The 24785-nt window shown below is 44.1% G+C and overlaps 2 protein-coding genes across 5 annotated transcripts in view; one reads left to right on the top strand and one right to left on the bottom strand.

Moving 5' to 3' along the window:
* The window catches only part of ST6GAL2 (ST6 beta-galactoside alpha-2,6-sialyltransferase 2), a 318315-nt gene that overhangs the window by 238219 nt on the left and 55311 nt on the right, over positions 1-24785 (top strand). For 2 of the 4 annotated variants that reach the window (XM_075917819.1, XM_075917803.1), the window contains exon 1: positions 4902-5097. The exons of 1 other annotated variant lie outside the window; for it this stretch is intronic. The gene's annotated coding sequence lies outside the window, so the exon portion shown is untranslated. Of the gene's footprint in view, positions 1-4901; positions 5098-24785 lie in introns of those variants that run through there. One more of the 4 variants, XM_075917829.1, reaches the window with a different exon arrangement.
* Positions 13745-24785, bottom strand: part of LOC102452866 (pinopsin-like) — a 159834-nt gene continuing 148793 nt past the window's right edge. The window contains exon 4 of the mRNA XM_075917861.1: positions 13745-13859. Coding sequence (XP_075773976.1) covers positions 13797-13859 — 63 coding nt within the window. The 3' untranslated portion in view covers positions 13745-13796. The remainder of the gene's footprint in view (positions 13860-24785) is intronic.

The raw sequence follows: 24785 nt of genomic DNA, 5'->3' as shown, positions 1-24785 counted from the left end.
GGAGGTGGGGCAGCTCCTCCAGCAGCACAATGGATAAGGCACTGTTTCTCAACCTCTTTTTATACTTACCCTACATCTATCTACTCTTGTTCATGCTGAATGAGTTTCAGTGAGCAACAGAATCTGGCCCAGGAGTAGATTGTTTTTCACTTACATATATTTGAAAGTGATTTTTAATAACATACCTGACTTATTTTATCAACCACCTGCTAACTCGGTAAGCACTTCATCCTTCCTGCCGCACCCCTTCACCCAAATTTTTTTGAGGTAGGATGCTGTAGTCACTGAGAGCATGTCTACACTAAAGGGGAAGGTCAACTTAAGATACACAGCTCCAGCTATGTTAATTACTGTGGCAATGTTGCTATTCTATGTAGTGTAGATATGGCCTGAGTGCAAGCTTCAATTACTGAGCAAGGGATATCTCAGTGGTTTGAGCATTGGCCTGTTACACCCAGGGTTGTGAGTTTAATCCCTGAAGGGATCTGGGGCAAATCTGTCAGAGATGGTACTTGGTCCTGCTGTGAGGACAGAGGACTGGACTTGATGACCTGTCCAGGTCTATAAGATGGGTATACCTCCACATATTTATTTGCCTATACACCCGAATCCCACCCTATCATTCTGCTACTATTTTATCATGGTGCTTTTGAAGGGCAGAGAAACAGCTTTCCTTAGAGCTACAGCTATTCCACTGATCACCACCTAGAAAAAATGAAAAAAATAAAATTTGGACACACCTTATCAGGTACACATTATATAACATCTTAAGGTTTCTTTTACCTGGTTTTCTTTATAGGTGGGACAGGGAAGGAACACACTGAAGGAGACAAAGTAGCTGAAAACAGTGCTACTGAAGAATAGCATCAGGTATGCTGTCTACAGAGGTACTTAAGGGAGTATGCTTGCCAGGTTACATAGGTATATTATACCTATATGGCAAACAGGTGTGTCATACACTTTCCCAGGTATAGCTTTATATGCTTGCTGGTTTGCAGGAGTGGGATCTAATCCACTTGAACATGTTCTCCGGGGCAGTAAGCATTATTGGTAGGAGTAGCAGTGCCTCTGTGGCTCACAAAATATGCAAAGGCAAGGCAGTAAGACCTCCCTACACATCCCTGCTCCCAGCCCACATATTGAGACAGCCATAATTGAGCCCTATATGTTCAAAGCTAGACTAATTCTAGTATGTTCCTATGGGTGAAATCCTAGCCTCACTAAAGTCCATGACAACCCCCCTTTGACTTTAAGGGGGCCAGATTTCACCCATTATATTTGCTAGAACATGAGCTAGGAGTGATTGATTTCTCACAGAGCTTTAGAGGCTTTCAGTATAAACTATATCTTGTCAGTTTCGATTATCAGTGCACTGATGTGTTATAACTTTAAGGGGCTGTGTTTCAAGACTAGGCTAAATTAGGTTATATATTTCCTTCATAAATGTGCCACTAATTCAGCACAAAACAAGAGATGCACCTACATCAATACTTAAATTCAGTAACAGAAAAGAAAAGTCCTTATCTCTGTGTATATAGTATAGGGATGTGAACAGGTAACCAGGAAGTATCATCCTTAATGGGTAATACTAACCAGGAAAGGTTAACCATTATATGGAAGTAGCCCCCAGACTCACTGCAGGCAGAGAGCTGCTCCAGTTCAATAGAGATGCTGTGAGCTCAAGGGCTGGGAATTTGCAGTCTTGCATGGAGTGGGATGGTGGGGGGCGGCAGTGGGAGAGGGGAGCAGAGAAGGGCTTCCAGCGCCCAGCCCGTGCAGGCTCCTGAGCTGGGAGTTGGCAGCATTGTATGTGGTGGAAGTGGCAGTGTGGTGGGGTGGGCAACCAGTCCCGCTCCCGGCCCCGCCCAAGGCTACTGACCCCCAGCCCATGAGCCCGCACAGTGGGCTTGAACGCCCCCCTCCTCTCGCCCCAGTCCAATCAGTAAAGTGGTTAAACTTAACATTTAACCGGTTAACTAATTAAATGGGATTTTACATCTCTAATATAGAGTCTGAAACTTTAGCCCTCATGCCCCCACTTGCATGTGGCTTGATTAGAAAATTGGACTTTCCAGCAATTGCTGTTCTCTGAACTTCAAACCTTTCTCCCAGGTGTTTAGAAATCACTAGGAATCTGCTAATAATCTCACAGAGTCTTTACTCCAATGTAACTCCATTGAGTTATTTATTTATAGTAATGTAAGTGAAATCAGAATCAGGCCAATGGCAAGAACCACAGCTCTTTATTCTTCAGCGTTCACTGGCTGAGCCAAAAGCAAAATGCACCCAAGCTGGAGGCAAAAGCAAACCTTATCTGCAGACAGCCTCCAACTGCCTTCCCAGAGATAAATTTTACATTTAGATAGACTTTAATATCAGTAGCACCTACCTCTGAGAGTTGTGCTCAAACAGCTTAAATCCCTATTGTTGAATTCTTTTCCTGACGGGGAGAAACATTTTCAGGTGAGGTTCTGTTCTTTTGTCACATGCAGAATACCTTTGTGCTACCAGCTTTCTCGTAATATTAGCTAACTCATACTACCCATTTATTCTGCTTCTAAATTGAAATTAATTTTCACTTGGAATATTAAAAATGGAATGACTATACAGAATAGCACATTTTGCAATTATAAGATACATATCAGGACTCAGGAGCTGTATTTCTATATAGTCAAATTGCTAATGCAACTTAAAGAAAACTGAGTTAGAAATATGTGTGTTGTACTGTATTTTTGTATGACACATGCTTATGATTAATTTTACCAACCACCAGGTATCTTTGTAAGGATGACGCAACAAATAAAAAAAAGCTACTTGGTAGGCAAAGCATACATACATAAAATTGGCATTTAATTTAAATTTTAGATTTTTGAATGACTATGGGAATAACTTTCAGACAGCAATAAAGCCTTAGAAGGATTACCCAACAGCTGCCAAACACTTAAGTACATCCCTGGTGAGAACACTTTTATTTACGGTGTGTCTAGACTACAGAGTTTTGTCGACAAAAGTGGACTTTTGTCGACAAAACTATACCTGCGTCTACACTACCGCTGAGTTCTGTCGACATAACGTTGACAGAACTCAGCAGTTTTGTCGACGCCGGTAAACCTCATTTTACGAGGCATAACGCCTTCTGTCGACAGAGTTCGGTCGACAGAAGGTGTTATTGCATGTAGGGTTGTGTCTAGACTACAGGGTTTTGTCGACAAAGCAGCTTGCTTTGTCGACAGAACTGAATGTAGTCTAGACGCTCTTTGTCAACAGAAGCTTTGTCGACAGTATCTGTTGACAAAACTTCTGTCGACAAAACCCTGTAGTCTAGACGTACCCTTAGACTTCTTTTGCTGTTACAGTCTTCTCTGATGCATAAGAATAGTCAAACTATTTACCTTATGTTTCATGTCTTTATCTACAATTTACTGCACTAGTTCAGATAAAGTAACTTTTCCAAAGGCTGACTTCATACTGTCCTATGTGAAGAAAAATATTTTGTTTTATTAATTAGATTGACTTTCTTCACAAACTTCCTCTTTGTACAAAAACAGTAAATATGCTAAGTGGATTAATACTAATGATTATGAATCTTTAAGCACTTTTCTTAGTGTACGGATGGTTGTTTCAACACTTTGACTCTTTCATTTAAACCCAGATTCATGTTTTGCTTTAATACTTTTATTTGTATAGTGTTAACCTTCTGTATTTTAATTTATTTTAGCATGTTGTCTCCTATTTAACTTTAATGCTTATTGTTTTGACTATCTTTTCTTGAACAGTTTAAGACATTTTTTCTTTCAAACTTTGTTTTAGATATTTTAGATACAACAGAAATAGACACAATAAGCCCCTCCTTTTGCAAAGGTTTACATAGATGCTTAACTTTAAGCAGGGGAATAGTTCAAGTAGCCTCACCTACTGTTCTGTGTACAGCCCTAGAGTTGATTAGTTTGCAAATAACTTTCTTTTCAATACATCTGCTTGTGGGAGCTGAGAAACCAGCAAGCAACCAGTCTGGGTTGGTTAGTTAAAAGTTCAGAAGTACAAAGGCATATTTGTTCTTCATTTTAAGATTTGTTTTATTTTTCATTTGCCTTGCTGGGGCTGATGTTACAGGTTTCACTGCATTGTATTTAAGTCCTTTATGCACAATTGTAGACATGTAGATAATAAATCCAGCCAAACCATTGACAATTTAAAAGGTTTCCCCTAATGAATGGAGTGTTATCTTAAAAGCCCAACCTTTTACCTCCTGCCTACCGTGCTTCCCTCCAGTCGACGTGCGTGAAACTGTCACATCAACCCTCCTTTCTGGTGTCCTATGCAAGCCGCGTTCACCTAAATTGTACTTAAAAAAAAAAATTCTTCTAAGGGCAAAATACGTCCCCACTTTCCCTCACCCACCGCAGCTCCTTCTACTCTGCAAGATACTTTATCAACTTATGGAGCCTCCAGCCCTACCAGGCGGCAGGGCACCAGCAGGGCACGTGTTCAGCAGGAAGAGCCCCAGGGTGGTAGCCACAAGGCAGCGTAGAGCGCGGGACCTGCCTGCTGAGGATGCCCGAGAGCCACCTGCCAGGCAACTGGCGCGGGCCCGCAAACGTGGCGTGGCGGATCCCGCCCGCTCGCTGGAGCCGGGGTCTCAGCGCCCCCAAGCTCTCCCCGCGCGCACGTGCCTCGGGGCATCCACCGAGCGACGCTCGCTGCAGCCGGGCCCCGCTCCCAGCCGCGCCTGCTGCCTCCGGGCGCTCGCAGGCGCGTGGGGGGCGGGAAAGGGCTGAAGCCCCGCGAGCCGCACCTAGCCTGAGACGCGCTACCGCCCCCCCAGCAGCTGCGAGTGAGCCCGAGGCGGGGCCAGCGGCCCCAGCACTGACCCCGCCCTCGCCCCGCCCCGCAGCTGCCCTGCCCCGAACAATGAGCCGGGCAGCGCCGAGCCTGCTGCCCGCCCCTGCCTGCCTCGCTCAGTGCGGGACGCGGAGCCGGCGGCACAGAAGCGGCAGCCTCAGCATGTCCGCCCCGCAGCAGCGCGCCGCGCCTCCAGCCCGCCGGGCCCCCGCCCTGCAGCCGCCGCCGCGCCCGAGCTCCCTGCCGCTCCGCTAGGTAACGCCGGGCTCGCCCCGTGCCCGCCGCGGGAGGGAAGCGGCTGCCGCCGAGCCGGGAGGGGGAGAAGCAGCCCCGCTTGCAGGGCAGCGCTGGGCGAGGCGCCGAGAGACAATAGCGGCAGCCCCCCGCCGCGGGCACCGGCAGGGAGCGGCACGGGGGTGGGGGAGGGAGCAGGCTGGCAGGGGGGGGCGCCCGGAGGAGCCCCGGGGGGGATGCGCAGCGAGGTGTTCCCAGGACGGGCTAGGCGCGACGGTCGGAGGCAGGGGCGCCGCCTTCCTGCAGCGCCCAGCTGGGGCTCGCCTTAGCCGCGGGATGCCCCCGGCGGGCGCGGGGCGGTGGAGCCCGGCGCTGAAGGGGGTCGGAAGTGTGTTACCCGCGGGGTTTGCTCGCCCTTGCGGTGCTGCTGTGCCAATCCGAATTAAAGCAAAGAGCTCCGCGTCTGGCAGCTAGGAGCTCGATCCCGATTCCCCCGCCCCCCTGTCGTAGCGGTCGCGAATGTAAAGAGCCGAGAGAAAGCTCCTGCTTGCCCAGAGGTAGTTTGGGCTGTGCACACACTCACTGGCAACATGCACTTTCTATGGGGAGGGTTGCTGCTTACCCCCTTTCCGGGGTGGAAACTACATACGTGGAAGCTTCTCGGTGGTATGGCTCTCAGCCTAAGCTGTACTCGAAGGGTTCCAGTAGGCAGCGTGTGTGTTTTAGCAGGACTTGCCGGTTCAGAGAGCTGAATAGATATAGTTAGAGAAGCTGCGCTTTCCAGGAATTTAAATGAGACCTTTTTGTGAGACTGCTTTCCAAGGCTTTTTTGCTAGCTCCCTCTTTGTTTTGAACTTGGAATAGTTACACAACTGTTTCGTATTGTAAGACTCAGTCTTTTCAGGGGAAGGAGATACTTACCAATGTATCTTTAATACTCAAGTTTGGTCCTTTCTGTCCAGTGATTATATTTGTATCAGGAATTTTATCCTCCCTAATATTCAACTATCATTTATAGTTATTTTTAATGATCGGTGGTGTCAATGGATTTTAGAAACACATTTGATTAGTGATATGATTTCTTCAATCACTTACAGAATATTAATTCACTATCACATATGAAAATATTAAATAGGCAGTGAAGTTTTAGTAGAGCCAGCAGCAACTGTTATAGTCAAGGTCACGTAAGAGTTTTTATTCTAACCTTCTGTTTTTAGTCACGCAGAACTTCCTGAGGTTTCATCTTTTGGGATAGTGATAGAAATGTAGCCGTGTTAGTCTGGGGTAGCTGAAGCAAAATGCAGGACAATGTAGCACTTTAAAGACTAACAAGATGGCTTATTAGATGATGAGCTTTCGTGGGCCAGATCCACTTCCTCAGATCAAATAGTGGAAGAAAATAGTCACAATAGTCTGAGACACTTACCTTCCTTCCTTCCTTCCCGCCCCCCCTCCCCCTCCCCCCTCCCCCCCCCCCCCCCCCGCATTCCCCTCCTGTTCTGAAATGTGATTTGTCCTTTTCATATGTGTTCATTTTTTTTAATTGTACCCTTTGGTATATATGGTTGTGACTATTTTCTTCCACTATTTGATCTGAGGAAGTGGATCTGGCCCACGAAAGCTCATCATCTAATAAACCATCTTGTTAGTCTTTAAAGTGCTACATTGTCCTGCATTTTGCTTCATCTTTTGGGATGAAACTCTCCCAGCTTCATCTGTGCCTGAAGATTATTTATTGTTGAAAGCCAGAGCAGAAATAATTCAGCTGTTTTTGATAATGTGGGGAAGGGGCATTTTTCAACTTAAAAAAGTTTTTGCAATTTTTGTTTAAAACATCTCTCTTTTCTGAATGGCTGTGATTTGGTTTTTGACTTGGAAATATATCTTATTCAGGAGAAGTAGTTTTGAGATTTCTTGTGAATTTAATTTGATTTGACAGAAAATTGTAAGCAGGGAACATGCAGTATGTTTTGCATCTGCTTTTTTTTTAACTGACATCATAAATTGTACAGCTAAGGAAGTCTGTGTCATGCATGTACAAATGGCTAATTTATCTATATACTGAGAAATATACTAAAGTTTTGCATGGTCTAAATCCTGTACACCTGTTAATGAGCAAGAAGTTAGGGCATGTCTACACTGTGTTGGGTTTTTTTGAAGAAGGTATGCAAATTGTACTCGCGTTTGCATATCTTCTTCCATTTTTTTTCCTGGAAGAGGATTTTCTGATATTTGGCCCATGTACATGGGGCCAAGTGTTGGAATCCCCCACTCTTTCGGAAGCCCCCTTATTCCTTGTGAAACGTGTAGAAGGACCAAATATTGGAAAATCCTCTTCCTGGAAAAAAAAATCGGAAGAAGGTGTGCAAATGCCAGCGCAATTTGCATACCTTCTTCTGCCAAAAAAACCACAGTGTAGCTGTATCCTTAGACTCTAATTCTGCAGTTTGAGTAGGTGGACTAATAGTATCCATGCAGATGCCATTCAAATCAGAGAGGCACTGTGTAGGCACTGCAGTTGCCTGTGCCTTGTAAGATACGAGATAGGGACTTCAATGAGGGCTTCTATGTACTTGACAAGGTTTGAAGAAGGATGTGAATTGTGATTTACTGTAGGGATCTATGCAGTTATGTTGGTAATACAAGATTTTTTTTTTTTCAAATGGCCCTACCTGTTGTATAGGCTAGAGTTATCCAGAGATGCCTGAGCAGACAATTCCAGATTTGGAGTTTACACAGACTATTGGAAGAAGACAGCAAGCTAGAGACCAGTGTAGTGCCATGTCCTTCTGATTTTGCTTTTCCCCAGTGTTAAAGACAAACTACAAAGTCACACAACTAGGCTATCCCATAATAAAATGATCTTAAGAGGATGTTAGGATTGCCCAAGTGCTCAGGTAAGGAAATGCTCAGGTGAAAGTTAGACACCAATCTTAAATCTGTCCCTTTAGGCATGTGAGTTATGGTAGGGTTTATGTGATTTCTCGTATTATACAATACAATATCACAGTGTATTTGGGGGCAGAATGAAAGTTGTATGTTAACAAAATTTGTATATTTCCTGATTTTGAGTGCTCTGTCTCATGCACACCTTACATTGTCTTAATTTTTTTTCATAGAATCTGATACTTTAATTCAGTTTGGTAAGAGTTCTGGTAAATAAAACAAAGGACTGAACGAGCATTCTAAATTAGATCACGGTGGAGTTATTAAAGATTTACAGTACTGAAATTCTCTGGATTTGCACCAGGGTATTTTAGCACAAGGCACTGGACTATTTGCTGATCCAGTCAGAAACTGTATTCAAAACTCTCAGTAGGAGCACCTCTGCTACAGCAGCAATTTTCAGTCTGCGGTTTGGAGACTTATTGTGGGTTTACAGAGCACGTGCTGGTGGTTTATGTAGAGTTAGCTGGCATGTGGTGCTGGCTCCTTTTCCTTGGACTAGTTGTTAATGGCATTAAGAGAAGCTAAGCATGCCTTACTTTTTTAATATTATTTGTCTGGGTAAGCAATTGATACCCTCCTCTGCCATTTGTAAAAATCCTAAAAGAAACTGTATTCACTACAATACAAATAGACTGGAGATGATTTGTGAGACAATTTCTGGGATATAGTCCACCATATGAAAACGTTTGATTTCCCCGTGCTGTAGTAACTTTGGACCTAAGCAGTTGAGGCACAATACTTGGGTTTGCTCCCATCTTTCAAGTGCAGACACAAATACTGTGTTGTTTGGACATTTGGGGACTTCAGTGAGTCTCCTCTTCAGTAACGATTTGCAGGATCGAGCCATTAATTAGCATTTTCTGATACTACAGACCTTTTGTTGTGCATCTAATGTGTATGAGAAGAAATTTGATTGGTAATGCTGGTGGTACAGATTGAAAATGAAAAACTTAAAACAGGAGATTTTTCCCTGTAATTATTATACAGTTATTTATTATCAAGTACTAGATTGCCACAGCTTAGTTATAATTACTGCTATAAATGGTTTATTAGGTACCATCTGACCTTTTGTCTTGTTTAATTATATAAGCTTAGTGCAGCGATCTATGTACAATAGTATACAGCAAAAATAATTGCTTTCATATTTTTTTAATCTGAGCATGCTTTTTTTAGAGCAGCTGCATGCCTTGTTCTACCCTGAACTTTGTACCCTTAGGGATCGGTTCTGTAAATATGCTACTTGCTTTTCACACTTTACATAACTAAAAAAAGAACCACTTAACATGATTCTCTTAGTTGTACTGACTCACATTGATATTCTTTATTTCATCATATATTGTATATCTTGGGATACATTAAAATTGGGTGTTGTGTATGTATCTTAAAATGTGGACACAGATTTACTGAAATAAACAAGTTACATGTACCCCTGACAGTTTAGAAACTTAAAATATTTCAAGTGCATAAACCAGTTTCTCTGAGCGATTATTTTCATTCACAAATGTTGACTATTTTGATAATTTTCAAAAACACAAGAAGTTAGTTAGATGCTATACAGCAAGGGTGGGGAACTTCAGGCCCCTGGCTAGCCTGAATCTGGCCCCCAACGCTCAGCATTGGGGAGCCCATGCTGGTGCTCCAGCCCTAAGGGTGGGAGGCAGGGGGGGCTGGGCCCCATTAGGCTCTGGTGTGCAAGAGGAATGTGGGAAGTGTCTTTCTCCCTCTGTCAGGAGCTTCTCACTTTGCTTCTTACTTGTGTGCAGACCCCTACTGATTTTTCTATGAGTCAGCAGCCCCTGACCCAAAAAAGGTTCCCCACCCCTGCTGTGCAGGTACATCTGAGTGCTGAAGAATTTGCAATCAAAAGTCTCAATTCTCACAAACACTTATGCATGTGCTCAAAGTTGAACAAAAGCATTGTTTAATAATGGATTTTGTATCCTCATTGACTGTGAGTGTTAAGATAAACTTCTGAGTGGTTGCAGGATTGGGACATAAAAGGGTTATAACATCAGATTAAAAAATACAAAACAAGCTTTTTGTAAGGCTTGTGAACAATCTAGGATTATATTCTTGATTCATCCCTGAAACTTTTGCTCATGCAAAACTCCAGAGTTTTTGTTATCCATATTAGTGATACTCTTTTGAATAAGCTGCTTTTTTTTTAAAATTCAAGAAAAATTAAGGTTTTTAGCTAGTTGGATTTTTTTTAAAAAGGACTTGTTTATAACATTTGACTGTACAACCATCAACCATGAGAGTTAAGATTGCCATAAATATGATGATCATTTGTAGAAACTGCAATTTAATTTAATGTATCCAGACAGATATACATTGAGTTGCTTGAGCTACAGTCCTTGGAGGTAAAAGCTGGGAAGCTGATAAGTGTGACCTTAAGGAGGAGCTATTTAGTTCATTAGCCACTGTGGACAAGCTGGCTTTAGGGGTCACACAATGTTTTCTTTTTGGATTCTGTATCTCAAGAACAGACCTTTTAAGAATCTGCCTGATGACATTTTATCATTGTTGACCATTTTGAAATATTGACATTTCGTTCTACTTTCATTGTCACACCCTGCTGAAAAATCAGAGTTTGCATTATTCGGGGCATAGAACTCTTTCCTCTTGATTTTGTAATACACCATTTTGCAATATCTATCAATAATATATATTTAAATAATGGTCATATGAGGAGAGGAGCTGGTGTATAACATGGACTTCAGTTTCCACAATGTGCATCACTCTAATAAGCACTTGATTATCTTCAGAATATTTGGAAGAAGAATCAGGTACAGGTGTGAGGATCAGAAACTTGGAACTGTCATCGCATATCCATCCATGCTGATCTAGTAGATGAAGTGGTGGTGCATCTTTTTTGTACACATGTCTGAAAAATTGCCTGTTTTACATTTTTATAAATGCAACAGCTTTTGATAATGAGCTAAAATTTTGTGTTGATGTGGTTATCTTTGGCAATTTTTGCTGCTGATGATGTCTCCTGTGCTTCCAACATGGTGGTGCAATTTGACTGACTGTAGCAGGCAGTCATGAATTTAGTTACCTATTCAGTGACATCAGGCAATGATGCAACCCAGCAGAGAGGAGATATTCAGCTCACAGAATCTTCAACCCAGTGCCTTTCTTGAGTCCAAAAATAAGCAATAAGTGACTGTATTGCAATATGAGAGTGCGTGGACAGGTGACAGTCCTGGTACAATGATGTTCTGATGTGGCTCTGCATTAGCACTGATGTGACTTTCAGCTCTCTCTTGGACCAGGGTTGTATAATTACTAAAAACCTTTGGCCCTGTTTAAGGTAATTGAACAAGACTAAGACAAGTACATCAGCATTGTGTGAGAATACTGATGTTCTTACTGGTTTGTCTTTTGCAACTGTTATACATATTATACAGGGACATTGCCAGCTTCTTCTCTGTTGATTATTGTACCTCCCTGATTTATTTTCAGTGGGGTGTTTTCTTTGCCAATGGTGTGTGTAGTGTTTGGTTATACTTCTTGTCTTGAATGAATTCTGAACAAATTATGTTAAATGAAATGTTTATTTTCAGTAACCATCAAGATAGCGTTCTGTGGAGTTGTGCACATTGTATTCAACTCATACACTTGCTTCTGTAGCTCTGCTAGAATTTGTGACCTTTGAGGTAGTTTTTATACCTACCAAAGAGGAGATATGCATTCCTTGTTGCTAGCTAGTGGTTAGTATAGATTCTGACACTGATCACAAAGTCCTTACTGATACCAGCGTGCTACCCACAGAACTGTGGCCCTGTCACTGACTGTTCAGGTGATTTCTTGTGGAAGTCAGATACTTCTGTTGGGCCAATCTGTGCATGCTTTGTCTGCCACTGCCAGTGTCTCGGCATCCTATCATAGAATAGTGTGGGCCAACGGTGTGGAAATTCTTGTATTTGAATTCCATGTGAAAGTACAGTTGTACCTGTGTGGTCTGGCAACATCCGTGGTCTAGCATGATTTTAGGTAGCCAGATGTTCACTAATCATAGATGTAGCCAAATTTCCTGCAGTCCCATAAAGTTTTACAGTCACCGGTCCTGACTCTCATTGTTCTGTGCTGTTATTTAGCTCTAATTTAATCCTAAATGTCTTCTAAGGGTACGTCTACATAAAAACATTATTTCGAAATAACTAGTGTTTCGAATTCACTTAGTCTGCATCTACACAGCAGTCAGTTATTTTGAAATAATGTTGAAATACTGTCAAGCTGGAGGACTCCTTACTCCAACTCCTGTTACCCTCATTGTACGAAGAGTAAGGGAAGTCAGAGGAAGAGTGCTCTATTTTGAAATGAGTGCTGTGTAGATGCTCTTAATTCCGAAATAAGATACGCAATTAATGTAGCTCAACTTGCGTAACTTATTGTGAGTTGAACCCTGCTGTGTAGATGCACCCTAAAAGTCTAGTAATCAGTGGAAGTGTTGGTAATGCTGCTAGACAATATTGGCCTCTCTTGGTTCGGCATCGGTCAGGTCCCAAGGGTGCCAGACTATAGACATTCAACCGGTATATCATCTATATTGGCTGGTGGTGTCACTGTACCACTGACTGTTTATTATAGCTCAGGGTGTTTAGTGATCTCTAAGGAATTGCTGAATGAAAGGTGAATGAATAAAATAGTTGACTGATTTATAATGCCTATAATTGTCCTATATTTGAAAAGTAATTCTCATGAGTGCGTATAAAATTTTATGTGAGAATGATCTGAGGGAGCAAGAAGAATATGCCTTGTCTCAGTTGGGGGGGGGGGGGGGGAAGCAGGTGTACTGAAAAGGTCCATTAATACAGACACTAATACAGATATATAACATACTGAGCTTCTTGCAGATTGTGATCCATAAAAAAATTAGTGTGAAGTAATCATTTAAAAACAATTGAAATTCAGTGAAAGTGGTTTCTTTGAATTTAGGGTCTGAAAATTCAGAATCCATCATTGTACTGACACTGAACAAGGTACTGCCAAAAGCTTGCATTTGGCTGCCAGACTACTTTACCATGTAATTTGCTTCTAGTAGCTGCTCTGACAGAGCCTTTGTTTACTAACCTTTAAAGTAAATTGACTTTCCAGAGGCGGGATCTTGCATGGTGCTGCAGACCTCTTGAGAAATGAGGCTACGCCTATGCTACAAAGTTTTTGAGCGAAAGCCTGTGGAGTGCCCATACCTCAAGCATGCTTTTGTGCAAATAAATCAACAGTAAAATGGCAGAACAGAGGGCTTTTTGCGGTGTAAACCTACTTCTGCGAGGCATAACTCTGTTTTGCGCTACAGCTATTGCGCAAAAAGGCACGTGTAGACGCTCCACCGGGGTTTCTTGCGCAAATACAGCCTATCCAGAAAAAGCACAGGGGCTTGCTCTGATGGCCATTCTGTGAATGGCAATTAGAGCTTTCTTGAGCAAGAGTGTCCATGCAGTGTGGACACTCTCTTGCGCAAAAGCGCATCACAAAAACGGCGCGCTTTGAAGTGTGGATGTACTTTTGCACAATAAGTTTTTGTGCAAGAACTCTTCCGCAAAAGACTTCTTGCTCAAAAACCCTGCAGTGTAGACGTAGCCTGAGGGTATACACCTTACAAAATCAAGTTCTTGGAGATGGTAGCCTTCTTTTCTAACTTCCTGAAAGAGATGTGCTTAGATTTAGTTACACATACTTTATTACAATTGGATATATTTGCGCTGTGCTTTATGGCAGAATGTGTTTTATAAATCTAAATGTAAATGAGAAATAAATGTTATTCATTGCATACCTTTGTAATTGTCATCCCAGTAGGATTCACAACACATCTGTATTGTCTGCACCTGAGAGTAGAAAACACTGTAAACACACCAGATACAGATGTTTTATTGCTAGGATTACAAAATGGCTGCTGGTAAGCCAACTCTTTGTTTTGAACTTGGAATAGTTACGCAACTTCAAAGTTCAGCACGCTTGATGCTTTGACCCAGGAAATCTGTCGCTCACCACAGAAGCAAGAAAATGTAGAATACCCAGTAACATGGGAGAAATCATGGCTCTATTTGAAAGGCAGTCAGAAAATTCCCAGTGAGTTCAATGGACCAAGGATTTCACCACATAATTATTGAGGGCACAATCCAGTCACATTGAAGGTAATGAAAGCCTGGAATGTACCTCGGATACCAATACATTCAAAGCAATTTTTAAATAATTAGACACTAACTATCTTAATGTAAGTCCTTATATCCATTGTAAATTTATTGGAGACTTATTGAATCTATCACATTAATTCAGGAATCTTGAAATCACGCATCTTTGCAAAGTATATGTTTATAAAAAACAAATGCACAGAATGGTTACAAAAAAAAGTAAATGGTACAGTGATATTTACTAGGGATGTAAGTGAGTAGTTGACTTGAGTACTCAACTACTCGCTCCCCCCTTGCTGCCTCTGTATCAGAGGCAGTGGGGGGAGGAGGGGAGGGGACAGGAGCCGGTGTTGAGGGGAGCCACAAAGCAGCCCCTGTCCACAGCAAACCCCGGCCACTACGAGCAGGTTCCCTGCTGGAACTCCCTGCGGACAGGGGCTGCTGGACCCTGTGTGAGCTGGGCCCACACAAGTTGCTAAGTTCTGGCTCGCACCAGTCTGGGACCACCACAGCTCTGCATTTTAAATGTAGTAAGAGCTTCTTGGCTCTTGCTACATTTAAAATGTAGAGCAGCAGCTGTTCGGACCCCGCATGAGCCAGGACTCCTCAGTCCCAGCTTGTGCCCGGTCTGTGAGCTACCCCCGCTACAGCTCTTACTACATTTAAAATGCAGAGCTGCAGTCTCCTGGCTCTGTCCCAGCTTGTGTCAGTCCAGGACCTACTCCTGCTGCAGCTCTGCATGCCCAGCTCCTACTATATTTAAACTGCAGAGCTGCAGCGGGGGTTGCTCCTGGACCCGGTGTGAGCTGGGACAGAGCACCTGCCCTTCTAGACTAATCGTCTAGTCCAGTGGTGCACAACCTTTTTTGATCTGCAACCCCCGCACCGTAGGGGCCACCAACTGCTGGGCCCAGCCCCCAGCTATCCATATCTAGGAACTGTGTGGCCGCCAACAGCCGGGCCCAACCCCTGGCCAGCCAGATCTAAGCGCCGTGATCTCTCTGGGAAGACATTCGCAACCCTATTTGGGGTTGCGACCCATGGGTTGCTCACCGCTGATGTAGTCAATACAAATTGTGTCAAGTACATGATTAGTCAACTACACACATCTTAACATGCTTAATATATACCGAACTATAAGGTTTGTAATCCATACAGTGCATTATGAACCTAATCCAAAACTCATTGGCCTGAATTGAAATAATCTTTGGATCAGAATAAGAGGTAGGAAATATACCTGAATCGGAGTGATATGTTGTGATGTATCAAAGAAGCTCATTGTTTATAAAAGAATAAATTGCTGATATGACACTATCATAAGGCATTATAGTAGGGTTGACAACTTTCTAACTTTACAAAACTGAACAGTCTTGCCCCTCCCCTTCTCTGAGGCCCTGTCCCTGCCCTCCATCTTCTCTGAGTCCATGCCCCCTATTCACTCCATCCTTCCCCTTTCTGTCATTTGCGCTCCTCTGCCCTCACTTGCTCATTTTCACAAGGCTGGGGAAGGAAGATTAGGCATGGGGTCAGGGATGGAAGGTTTGGGATACAGGAAGAGGCTCCAGGCTGGGATCTGGATTCAGTGTGTGGGAGGGTGTTTGGGGCTGAGACGGAAGATTGGGATGTAAAAGGGGGGTATGGCTTTGGGCTCTGGGCTGGAGATGTAGGACTCCAGGGAAGGGCAGAATTGAGGGGTTCAGCTGGAAGGGGATCTGGGCTGAGTCAGGAGGTTAGGGTCTGGACATGAGGGCTCCATCTGGGGGTGCAGGCTCTGAGGTGAGGCTGGAATGATGGCTTTAGGATTCAGGAGAGTGAACCAGGTTGGGCCAAAGAGTTTGGAGTGCGGGAGGGGGGCTCCGGGCTGGGGTTGGAGCACGGGAAGGAGTCAGAGGTGTGGGCTCTGGGCAGCTCTCACCTCAGATGGCTCCTTGAAAGTGGCAATATGTCACTTGGCTCCTAGGTGGAGGAGTGGCCAGGTGGCTCCATGTACCATTGCTGCCAGCAAGTGCTGTCCCATTGCTCCCATTGGCTGTGGTTCCCGGGCAGGGGGCAGCATGTGGAGTCTCCATGGCTGTCCCTCTGACTAGGAGCTGAGGGACACCTCACTGCTTTGCAGGAGACATGCGGAGCCAGGTAGGGAGCCTACTATCCCTACAACAACCTGACTTTTAATGTCCCAGTCTGCCATGTCAAAAACCAGACACTTGTCAACCCTACTTTATAAAACAGGTGTTTGGAATAAGAGAGAGATTATAATGAAAGTCTTGAAATATGTAATGTATAGTATATAACTTTCTAAAATTCATAGTGACAGCAATTATTCCATTTCACAAGTTACATTCACATAAGTGAGGTAGTTTACAATAATATAAGTACACGTGTGGTTTGTAGTAGAAGTAGGTGGTGACAAATGTTTAAGAAAATTTAACTCTGATATCATACAATACATAATATACAGATACAAGGTCAATCCAACTTAGTTCTATGCACCGACTTAGCACAAACATTAATGGGAGTTGAGTACATAAGAAGAGTCTTTAGGCATATTCTTTATTTATGCTGCTGGGTTTGCATGACCATAACTGAGGTTTTATCAACACTTCCTTAATAATAGTCTGTCAGAGGTTTATAATTCATGCACAAAATCCACTCTCGAGTGAAGCTTATTCTTAAAGGTCTCCCTCTGAGAAGGAAAGTATTTAATAAACATAAAAGTTAATTACTTGACCAGGGTTTACGTAATGCCAATGACAGACAACCTTCTTTGTTAAAACAGCATTTGTATTATGTGTTGGGTACCTTAGATTTAAAGCTAACAGGAACCTGCAAGTCTACTAGAGAAGTCATTTTCTTTCATTATTATGATAAACCTGTAAATGTACAAGTGGAATGATTACAGTTGAAAAATAGTTCTTAAGAATTTTATTAAATGCTAAAATGTGTGTATATGAAAGACTCGTCTTTTTTTTTTTTTTAAGTGTCCTGAGAACCGTATACAGTCATCCATCCATTGGGAGAAATATATCCTTATTAAAATGTTAAGTCAGGGTCAGACTGTGCCGTGCCTTATGTGGATCTGTAGGGGGTGAAGAATACATAAGGTGCCTCCTCAATCCTTGTACACCCTGATCGTTGGCTTGTCACAGAACTATCCCTGATCCCACGCTGCTGCTTCACATCTCTCCAAAGAGAGTGTGACTTTCACATCAGCCCATTGAATGAGCCCAATGTAGCAGGGGAAGTATGTTGTGCCGCCTTTAGAAATGTAGCAGCAGGCATTCCGTCCTTGTGCACTGGTTAGGCTCTGGAGTTAGGGGGAGTGAAGTAGGGATGTCTACCTGTAGTCAACTACATGATTAACTGATAAGCAGCCGGGAGGGAAGGACGGGGGCTGGGAGAGAGGGAGGCTGCAACAAAGCAACCTCTGTCCACAGTGAGTCTGGGCCTGCCACAGACAGAGGCTTGTCCATGGCAATAGCCCAGTGTTTCTTAAACTTTTTAAGACCGAGGAACACCAGACAATAATTTTTTTTTATGACGAACACGAAGGATTTTTTGTTGAAGGGGGGGGGGGAGGGAAAAAGGCCAGGGGGAAAGTTATTGGGGGGTGGGAAGGGTCAGGGGAAAGTCGAGATGAAAAAATTTCACCTGCCCCTTTAAAGGCGGCCATTTTGAATTCTGTTCTCCGCTGTACACCTCCGACTGCCTTGCAGCACACCAATGTGCCATGGAACACAGTTTAAGAAACACTGCAATAGCCTCTGTCCTCAGGGAGCTTGAACGCCCTGCCCCTGCACGCAGGGGCTGCTGCCACTCTGTGCTGCTGCCTCTCTATCAGAGACATCAGTGTGGGGCAGCAGGCAGCCAGTCTGTGCAAGGAGCTGGCTTTTAAACTGTCTCCCCTCACTGACCAGAACCCTGCGCTTCTGCCTCTGATAGAAGGCAGGGGGCTCCCCAGGAGGGGGTCAGGAGCACACTGGCTGCCGGCTCACCTCTGGGGACTCTAGAATTGTCATGTAATTGCTAAGATTTCATCCGGTTACACAACTTCAGTTACACGGAGGCTTGGAAAATTATGATCTGTGGGCTGGCTCCAACCCACCAAGCTGCCTGCAAGAGCCTCAGCTGGCTCACTGCTTGCCCTGCCCCCACTCGGCACTCAGCGAAGCCGGCTGCTGCAGGGCCAAGTTCTTCTGTGAATGCTAAGCCCAGGAGAGGAAGCAGAGGCTTCTCACACTGCTCCCACCATCCACAGCTCCCATTGGCCAGTTTCTAGCCAATAGCAGCTGCCTGTTTGCAGGACAGGCAACATGTGAAGCGCCCCTTTCCCTCCTCATCTCCCGGGTTCACAGGTTTTGCAATTGCAAACGCAGCCCCTATAGCTGCTGTGAGCAGGAGTACAGGGGTGTGGAAGGCAGAGGCCCCAGTTAAGGAACCTGCTGGGCTGCTAGCTGGGAAGCATTAAGGTAAGGTCTACCGGTCTACCATCCAAATCCTGCCAATGGCACCCTGGCCTCTCCTAACCCTCAGCTCCCCTCCTGCGCCCTTACCCCATCTAACCCAAACTTTCTGCACCTTACTTCAGCCCCCATACACCTTTCCAGACACTGCATCCCCTTCTCGGGTCACACACCCTCTCCCAGACTTTGCACCCCAATTCGCTATTCCTGGTCACAGCCCAAATCCCTGCACCCCTCATGAACTCTTGCCCCAGGTTACACCACCATCCCAGACCCGGCACTCCCTCTTCCTACACCCCTCCCCCAGGCCAGATCCCTCTCCTGCTCCCATACTGCCTCCCAGATCCTGCTCCTGCTCCTGCCCTAGGTTATAACCCCCTCTCAGACCCTGCACCCTTCCTCCAGGCCAGAATCCTCTCCTGCACCCAGACCCCTCCCAAGCCCTGCAATGCAACCCCCTGTCCCAGGTCATAACCCAAACACCTGCACTCCTACCCCAGGTCACACTCCCCTCCCAGATCCTGCATCCCCTCCTCTATCCCTGTTCATGGCCCCAGGTCATGATCCCCTCCTTCACCCAAACTCCCTCCCATAACCCACGTTCCAATGCCATACTCCAAGCTTCCTTTGCACCCAACATCCATCCCAGACCACTGCTCCTCCTTCATCAATATCATGAAAGAGTGCGGCCCTCAACCACTTGCCAAATTCTTGGAGTGGCTCCCCATCATAAATTATTGCCCACCCCTGAATTACACAGCGTCTGACATCCCTACAGTGAAGTCTAGATTCCCCTCTCAGCAATTTGGATTTGCAGTGCTTTGACATGTGGCCATGCCTGTGTTGCTTGACTGAGCCTTGGCTGCTATTTTGAGGCAAGTGAGTCTCTCAAGAAAGTCTGTTGTGTTCTAAATGCAGACAGTTTACCTGGGGGGGGGGGGGGGGTTAAAAAAAAAAAACATAACCCCTGTGCCATAGAATTCAATATTTTCCTTGCCATAGCAAATGAAACAGCCCTAACACATGTACACTTGACCCAGGGATGTGGAAAATCTTTATGCTTCTCTTATCTCCTAGACAAATAATGTGAATTACGAGGTTTTGTGACACAACTTCAACAGTATTTACATCTGGGGGGTTATTTTATGGCACCGGATCTAGTCAGCTATTGAAGTCTGTTCCTTTCTGAAAAGCAGAAAGGAAAATGCATTAGGGGAAAGAATTTATCATTCTTAAAAATTACTTCTAGGATGGATCAATGTTTGGTAAATGTAGGCACTTTGAAGCCTATTCTATTGATGCGCCCTCATAAACCATGTCAATGGGAGTCATGCATGTGTGCACCTCAAAAAAGAATAGCTCCCTTTGTAGTTGAGGCATGTGGTGTGCAGAAATGTACTTTGCAAAGAAGCATTTTTACTGCAAGAATACATTCCTACCATTTTCCACCGCTGTTCACCTGTGCACTTTTAAATTTTCCAGACAATGTAGCTGGTGGTGATTGTCAAAGAGAATGATAAATCTAGAGGGGAATTACTGAAGAAGATGGTTGTACAGGTGGAACCTCTCTAGTCTGGCACCCTTGACACCTGACCAATGCCAAATTGTGGGAGGTCAATATTGTCTAACAGTATTATCAACACTTCCACTGCTTACTGGGCTTTAGAAGATATTTAGGAGTAATTTAGAGCTAAATAACAGCACAGAACACAGAGAGCCAGGTCTGGTGGTTGTAAACAAATGTTATGGGGCTGTGGGAAACTTGGCTAGCTAACTAAAAATCATGCTGGACCATGGATATTGCTGGACCAGAGAGTGATGGATGACAGGTTTAACCTGTATATATTGATGGTTATGTCAATATATGATGCTGTCCTGCTATCTTTTCCCAAAACCAAAATGTTTGGGAAGCTTTACTTACGGGTCAGTTCCCACTGGAAGCCAATTCTGGACTCCAGTGGTTTCCTGGTTCATCCAGGCTCCAGGTTACTAGAGGAGATTGAATCTTGAGGGCTGAAACTGCCTCAGATGTTTTCACTGTATTTGAAGTTTGGTGGAAAAGGAAAGCCCTTCAGGGAGTCTCCTGCTGGCCTCAGGCTTCTTGTGCTCTCCTCTCCCGCTCCCCTCCCCTGCTGGGGCTCTTGTACATTTCAAAAGCAGAATCCCAGCAGAACCAGTGCAAGTGGAGACTGCTTCAGTTCCAGCTCCCGCCATTTCCCCCCATGCTTCTACCTCCCCTGCCCCCGCCACAGAGACGATGTTGGGGGGAACCAGCTTTTAGGCCAGCTCCTCCCAGCACCGGCTTCTGCTCCCCCCTCCCCTCTTGAGAGAGGCAGCAGGGAGAGGGGGCGCTATCAGATAGCTGACTAGTCAATTACATCCCTAGTGTGTTGTATTATCCCATCTAGTGGCACTGAGACCACTTACTTTTAAACTTTCCAGACAACTTAGCTGCTGGTGGTGGTGGTTGTCAGAGAGAATGATAAATCTAGAGTAGAAGATAGTTGTACGAGTGGATCCTCTCTAGTCTGGCACCCTTGGCACCTGACTGGTGCCAAACTGTAGAATCTGCTCTACAGCTTGCTCTAATAGCTGTAGAAGCTCAGGCTCTAAGCTCCAGAGGTCCAGGTTTGATTCTGCCAGCAGACGGCCAGGGTTGTGTTAGGCAGTACACATGGAAGTAGACATATGAACATTAACCGGGAGGGGGGGTAGCTTAGCAGCCAATCGGTATGTGGAAGAGGCAGCCCCAACTGGAAGAGGGGAATAGAGATTGAAGGAGCAGAGAGAGAGAAGCTGTCAGAGAAGGGAAACAGGGACCGCAACAACGAAGCAGCATCCATTCAGGAAGCAAGGGGCCCTTTGCTCTGGTGCTGCTCATAAACGTCAGTGAAGTAGGATACTTGTGAACTTCACACTGTGGAGTTCACAAGTGGAGTTTACAGATGCTTCAGAAGCTAGGACTGTGAATTGAAGAAGCTGAGTGGATAGTGAGGTGGTGACAGCCTTGCCATCTGCGAAGTGCTGGTAATATTTGTAAAAAAGGAAATTCAGTCGCTGCAAAGCTTGTAGATGCCACAGAAACATTTCTGTCTGGCTTGGGGAGAAGCCAGTTGAACTTGTAAATGACAGAGGAGTTCCTAAATCTCACATTGCTTGAGAGCACCCAACTAACTTTTTGTTCCTATGCCTTCTACACAGCACATGGCAGATGTGGGCTGAATAAAGTAGCTTGTAGTGGGCCACTATAACTTCCCTACAGTGCACGAACCAGCAGGTGGTGTTAACAATGTGGTGCCTTATAGCATGCATAAAATCCATATTTTCTTTTAATAAGAAAATAGCCTGAAACTACTCAAAGGTACCAGTCCTCGCCAAGCTATAGTAAAGCAATTTTGGATTTCTAAGCCAAATTGTTTTTGAGTTATGAGTGGGGCGTGGGGAGGAGGAATAGAAAACTGTCTGAAAATGAAAACAGCTCTCGTTTCTGGAGCACTGATATCCTCGGTGTGATTTGCCTCCATCTTTCCAGGAAATCTTTACCCTGTCACAAGATCATGCCTGCAAAACTTCATGTGACTATGTTTCACTTTGAAGAAGTTAAGAAGCTCATAATTGGAGATTGCAATAGGAAAACTTCAGTATGGAAGAAACTAACATCTTTCTATGTTTAATAATTTTACCTGCTTGTATTCAGCTGCTTTCTCACTTTAAAAATTTAAAAGTTATCTATTATAGTGACTAATTACTCACTGCTGCTTATTGTTTAGGTTGTGTTTTCTCTAATAATCTTAATCTAGTTTAGAGAGGGAAAAGAGTAGCATAGGCTTGAAGTTTCCTCTCTTCAGGTACGCTTTTGATTTGTTCTTTATAAGGTTGCCACAGGGTTAGCCTGAGATGTTTATCTGCCCAAACCACATATTTAAGATAATACTAAATATAGACAGAGAGACCACTCAACCCCTTGGAATTGTTACCTGGTGTACTGGTCACACCACTAAACCCACCAATCTGCTCTCTGCAGCATCCTACCACTCTGTCCTGCTGGACCAGAAGCTCTGGTATCCCTCAGCTAATGCACAGAGTTGGCAACAGCCCTCCAAAAGAGCAACAGTGGTGCTGAACCAGCTCAGCTCTGGTAGGGCTTAGTTAAAAGGCTATTGACGACACCAAGGAGAACAGCCCCTTAAGAGGACCAAAACACCAAATACATCTATCTTACTCAGTGAAAACTCTGTACAGAGAACAGAGAAAGCTTATAAATAAATCCAAGCTTTATATAATAAATCCATGGTACACCCACATCTTGAATACTGTGTACAGGCGTGGTCTCCTCATCCCAGAAAAGATATACCGGCATTAGAAAAAGTTCAGAAAAAGGCAACTAAAATGATTAGGGGTTTGGAATGGGTTCCATATGAAGAGAGATTAAAGAGAGTAGGACTTTTTAGCTTGGAAAAGAGGAGACTAAGGGGGGATATGATAGAGGTCTATAAAATCAGGAGTGGTGTGGAGAAAGTGAATAAGGAAAAGTTATTTACTTGTTCCCATAATATAAGAACTAGGGGCCACCAAATGAAATTAATGGGCAGCAGGTTTAAAACAAATAAAAGGAAGTTCTTCTTCACACAGTGCACAGTCAACCCATGGAACTCCTTGCCTGAGGAGGTTGTGAAGGCTAGGACTATAACAGGGTTTAAAAAAGAGCTAGATAAACTCATGGAGGTTAGGTCCATTAATGGCTATTAGTCAGAATGGGTAAGGAATGGTGTCCGTAGCCTCTGTTTGTCAGAGGCTGGAGATGGATGGCAGGAGAGAGATTGCTTGAACATTACCTGTTGTGTCCCCTCCCTCTGGGGCACCTGGCATTGGCCACTGTCGGCAGACAGGATACTGGGCTGGATGGACCTTTGGTCTGACATAGTATGGCCATTCTTATGTTCTTATAAGTTTGCCCTCCTTATCAATAAAAGCAAGAAATGCACAGTGGTTCTCTCCCCCCTTCCCCCCCCCCCCCCCCCCGAGCTAACAATTATTTACATTGGACTTGATGATAAACAAAAGTCTCTTTGAGTGGAAAACTACCAGCTCCAAAATGGGTTCCAGCATCAGGTGGTCTGGTCACATGTCTTTGTAGGACCAACCACAGTTTGGGCTTACTGAAAAAACATAAGCATTCACACATCATTGACGTAATCACAAAGCCATTAAGTTCCTAAAGTATCTCTAATGGCTTTTACTAGAAAACCTGGACTAATAAAACAGTTTCCCAATTAATATTTTTAACTTCACATGCAAGAAAAAATGTGTGTACTAGGGATGTTAATTATTTTAAATGTTAACCGGTTAAATGCTAGGTTTAACTGGTTAACCTTGGAGCAGCCTGCAGTCCAGTGGGCCCAGCTGGATTGGATCAGTCCCCCACCTGTATCGCACTGTAGATGTGGAGGGTGGGGGCTGCTCCAGCCTGGCTGGGCCTGCTGGTTAACTGGTTACCCATAAGCAATACTCAAAGGTGATGCTTAGTGGGTAACTGGTTTACCCTTCACATCTCTAATGTGTCCACACACACAGAATATACAAATTCAACAGATTAGAACTTCTAAAATGATATGTTACACGATCCATTTTGCATAAAGTGTCTTTGTTATACATATTCATATTCAGAAGCCGGTTTTCATGAAGCATGGAGGACATGACAGATGGATTCTCTCTACAAGACTGGTGTTTGCATGAAATACCTATCAGCAACTTTCATACGTAGCCAGATCTATATTATTTGGGGCTTTAAAAGGGTCAGCAGGGCTATATAAAAATCAATCTGCCACTTTATAGGCAGCCACTGTAAGGAAGGCAGGGTGGATGTAATGTGATCAATTACTTAACCAGTGAGCAGACATCCTGCTTCATTCAGAAGAGGCAGAGACACACTGTGCTGGAAGCTCTGGTACCATGGAATTACATTAGTTAAGCCTTGCTGCTCTTGGATGTATGTTGCTGTTGCAAGGTTTTTATGATCTAAATAAATTCACAGTCAGAGCAAATTGTTTAATTGGAGGGAAAAAAAAAGTCACCACTTTCATAGCATGTCTGATGCATGGACTTAATAAAAGTTGTGGCCAAAAGTGACAAGGTTTTTCACTTGGTTAGGTGCCTTTCC

Source organism: Pelodiscus sinensis, chromosome 1 (genome assembly GCF_049634645.1).
Source record: "Pelodiscus sinensis isolate JC-2024 chromosome 1, ASM4963464v1, whole genome shotgun sequence".
NCBI classification, from domain to species: Eukaryota; Metazoa; Chordata; order Testudines; family Trionychidae; genus Pelodiscus; species Pelodiscus sinensis.
Note: the sequence above shows the minus strand (reverse complement) of the source record. Positions and strands in the feature narration are given on the sequence as shown.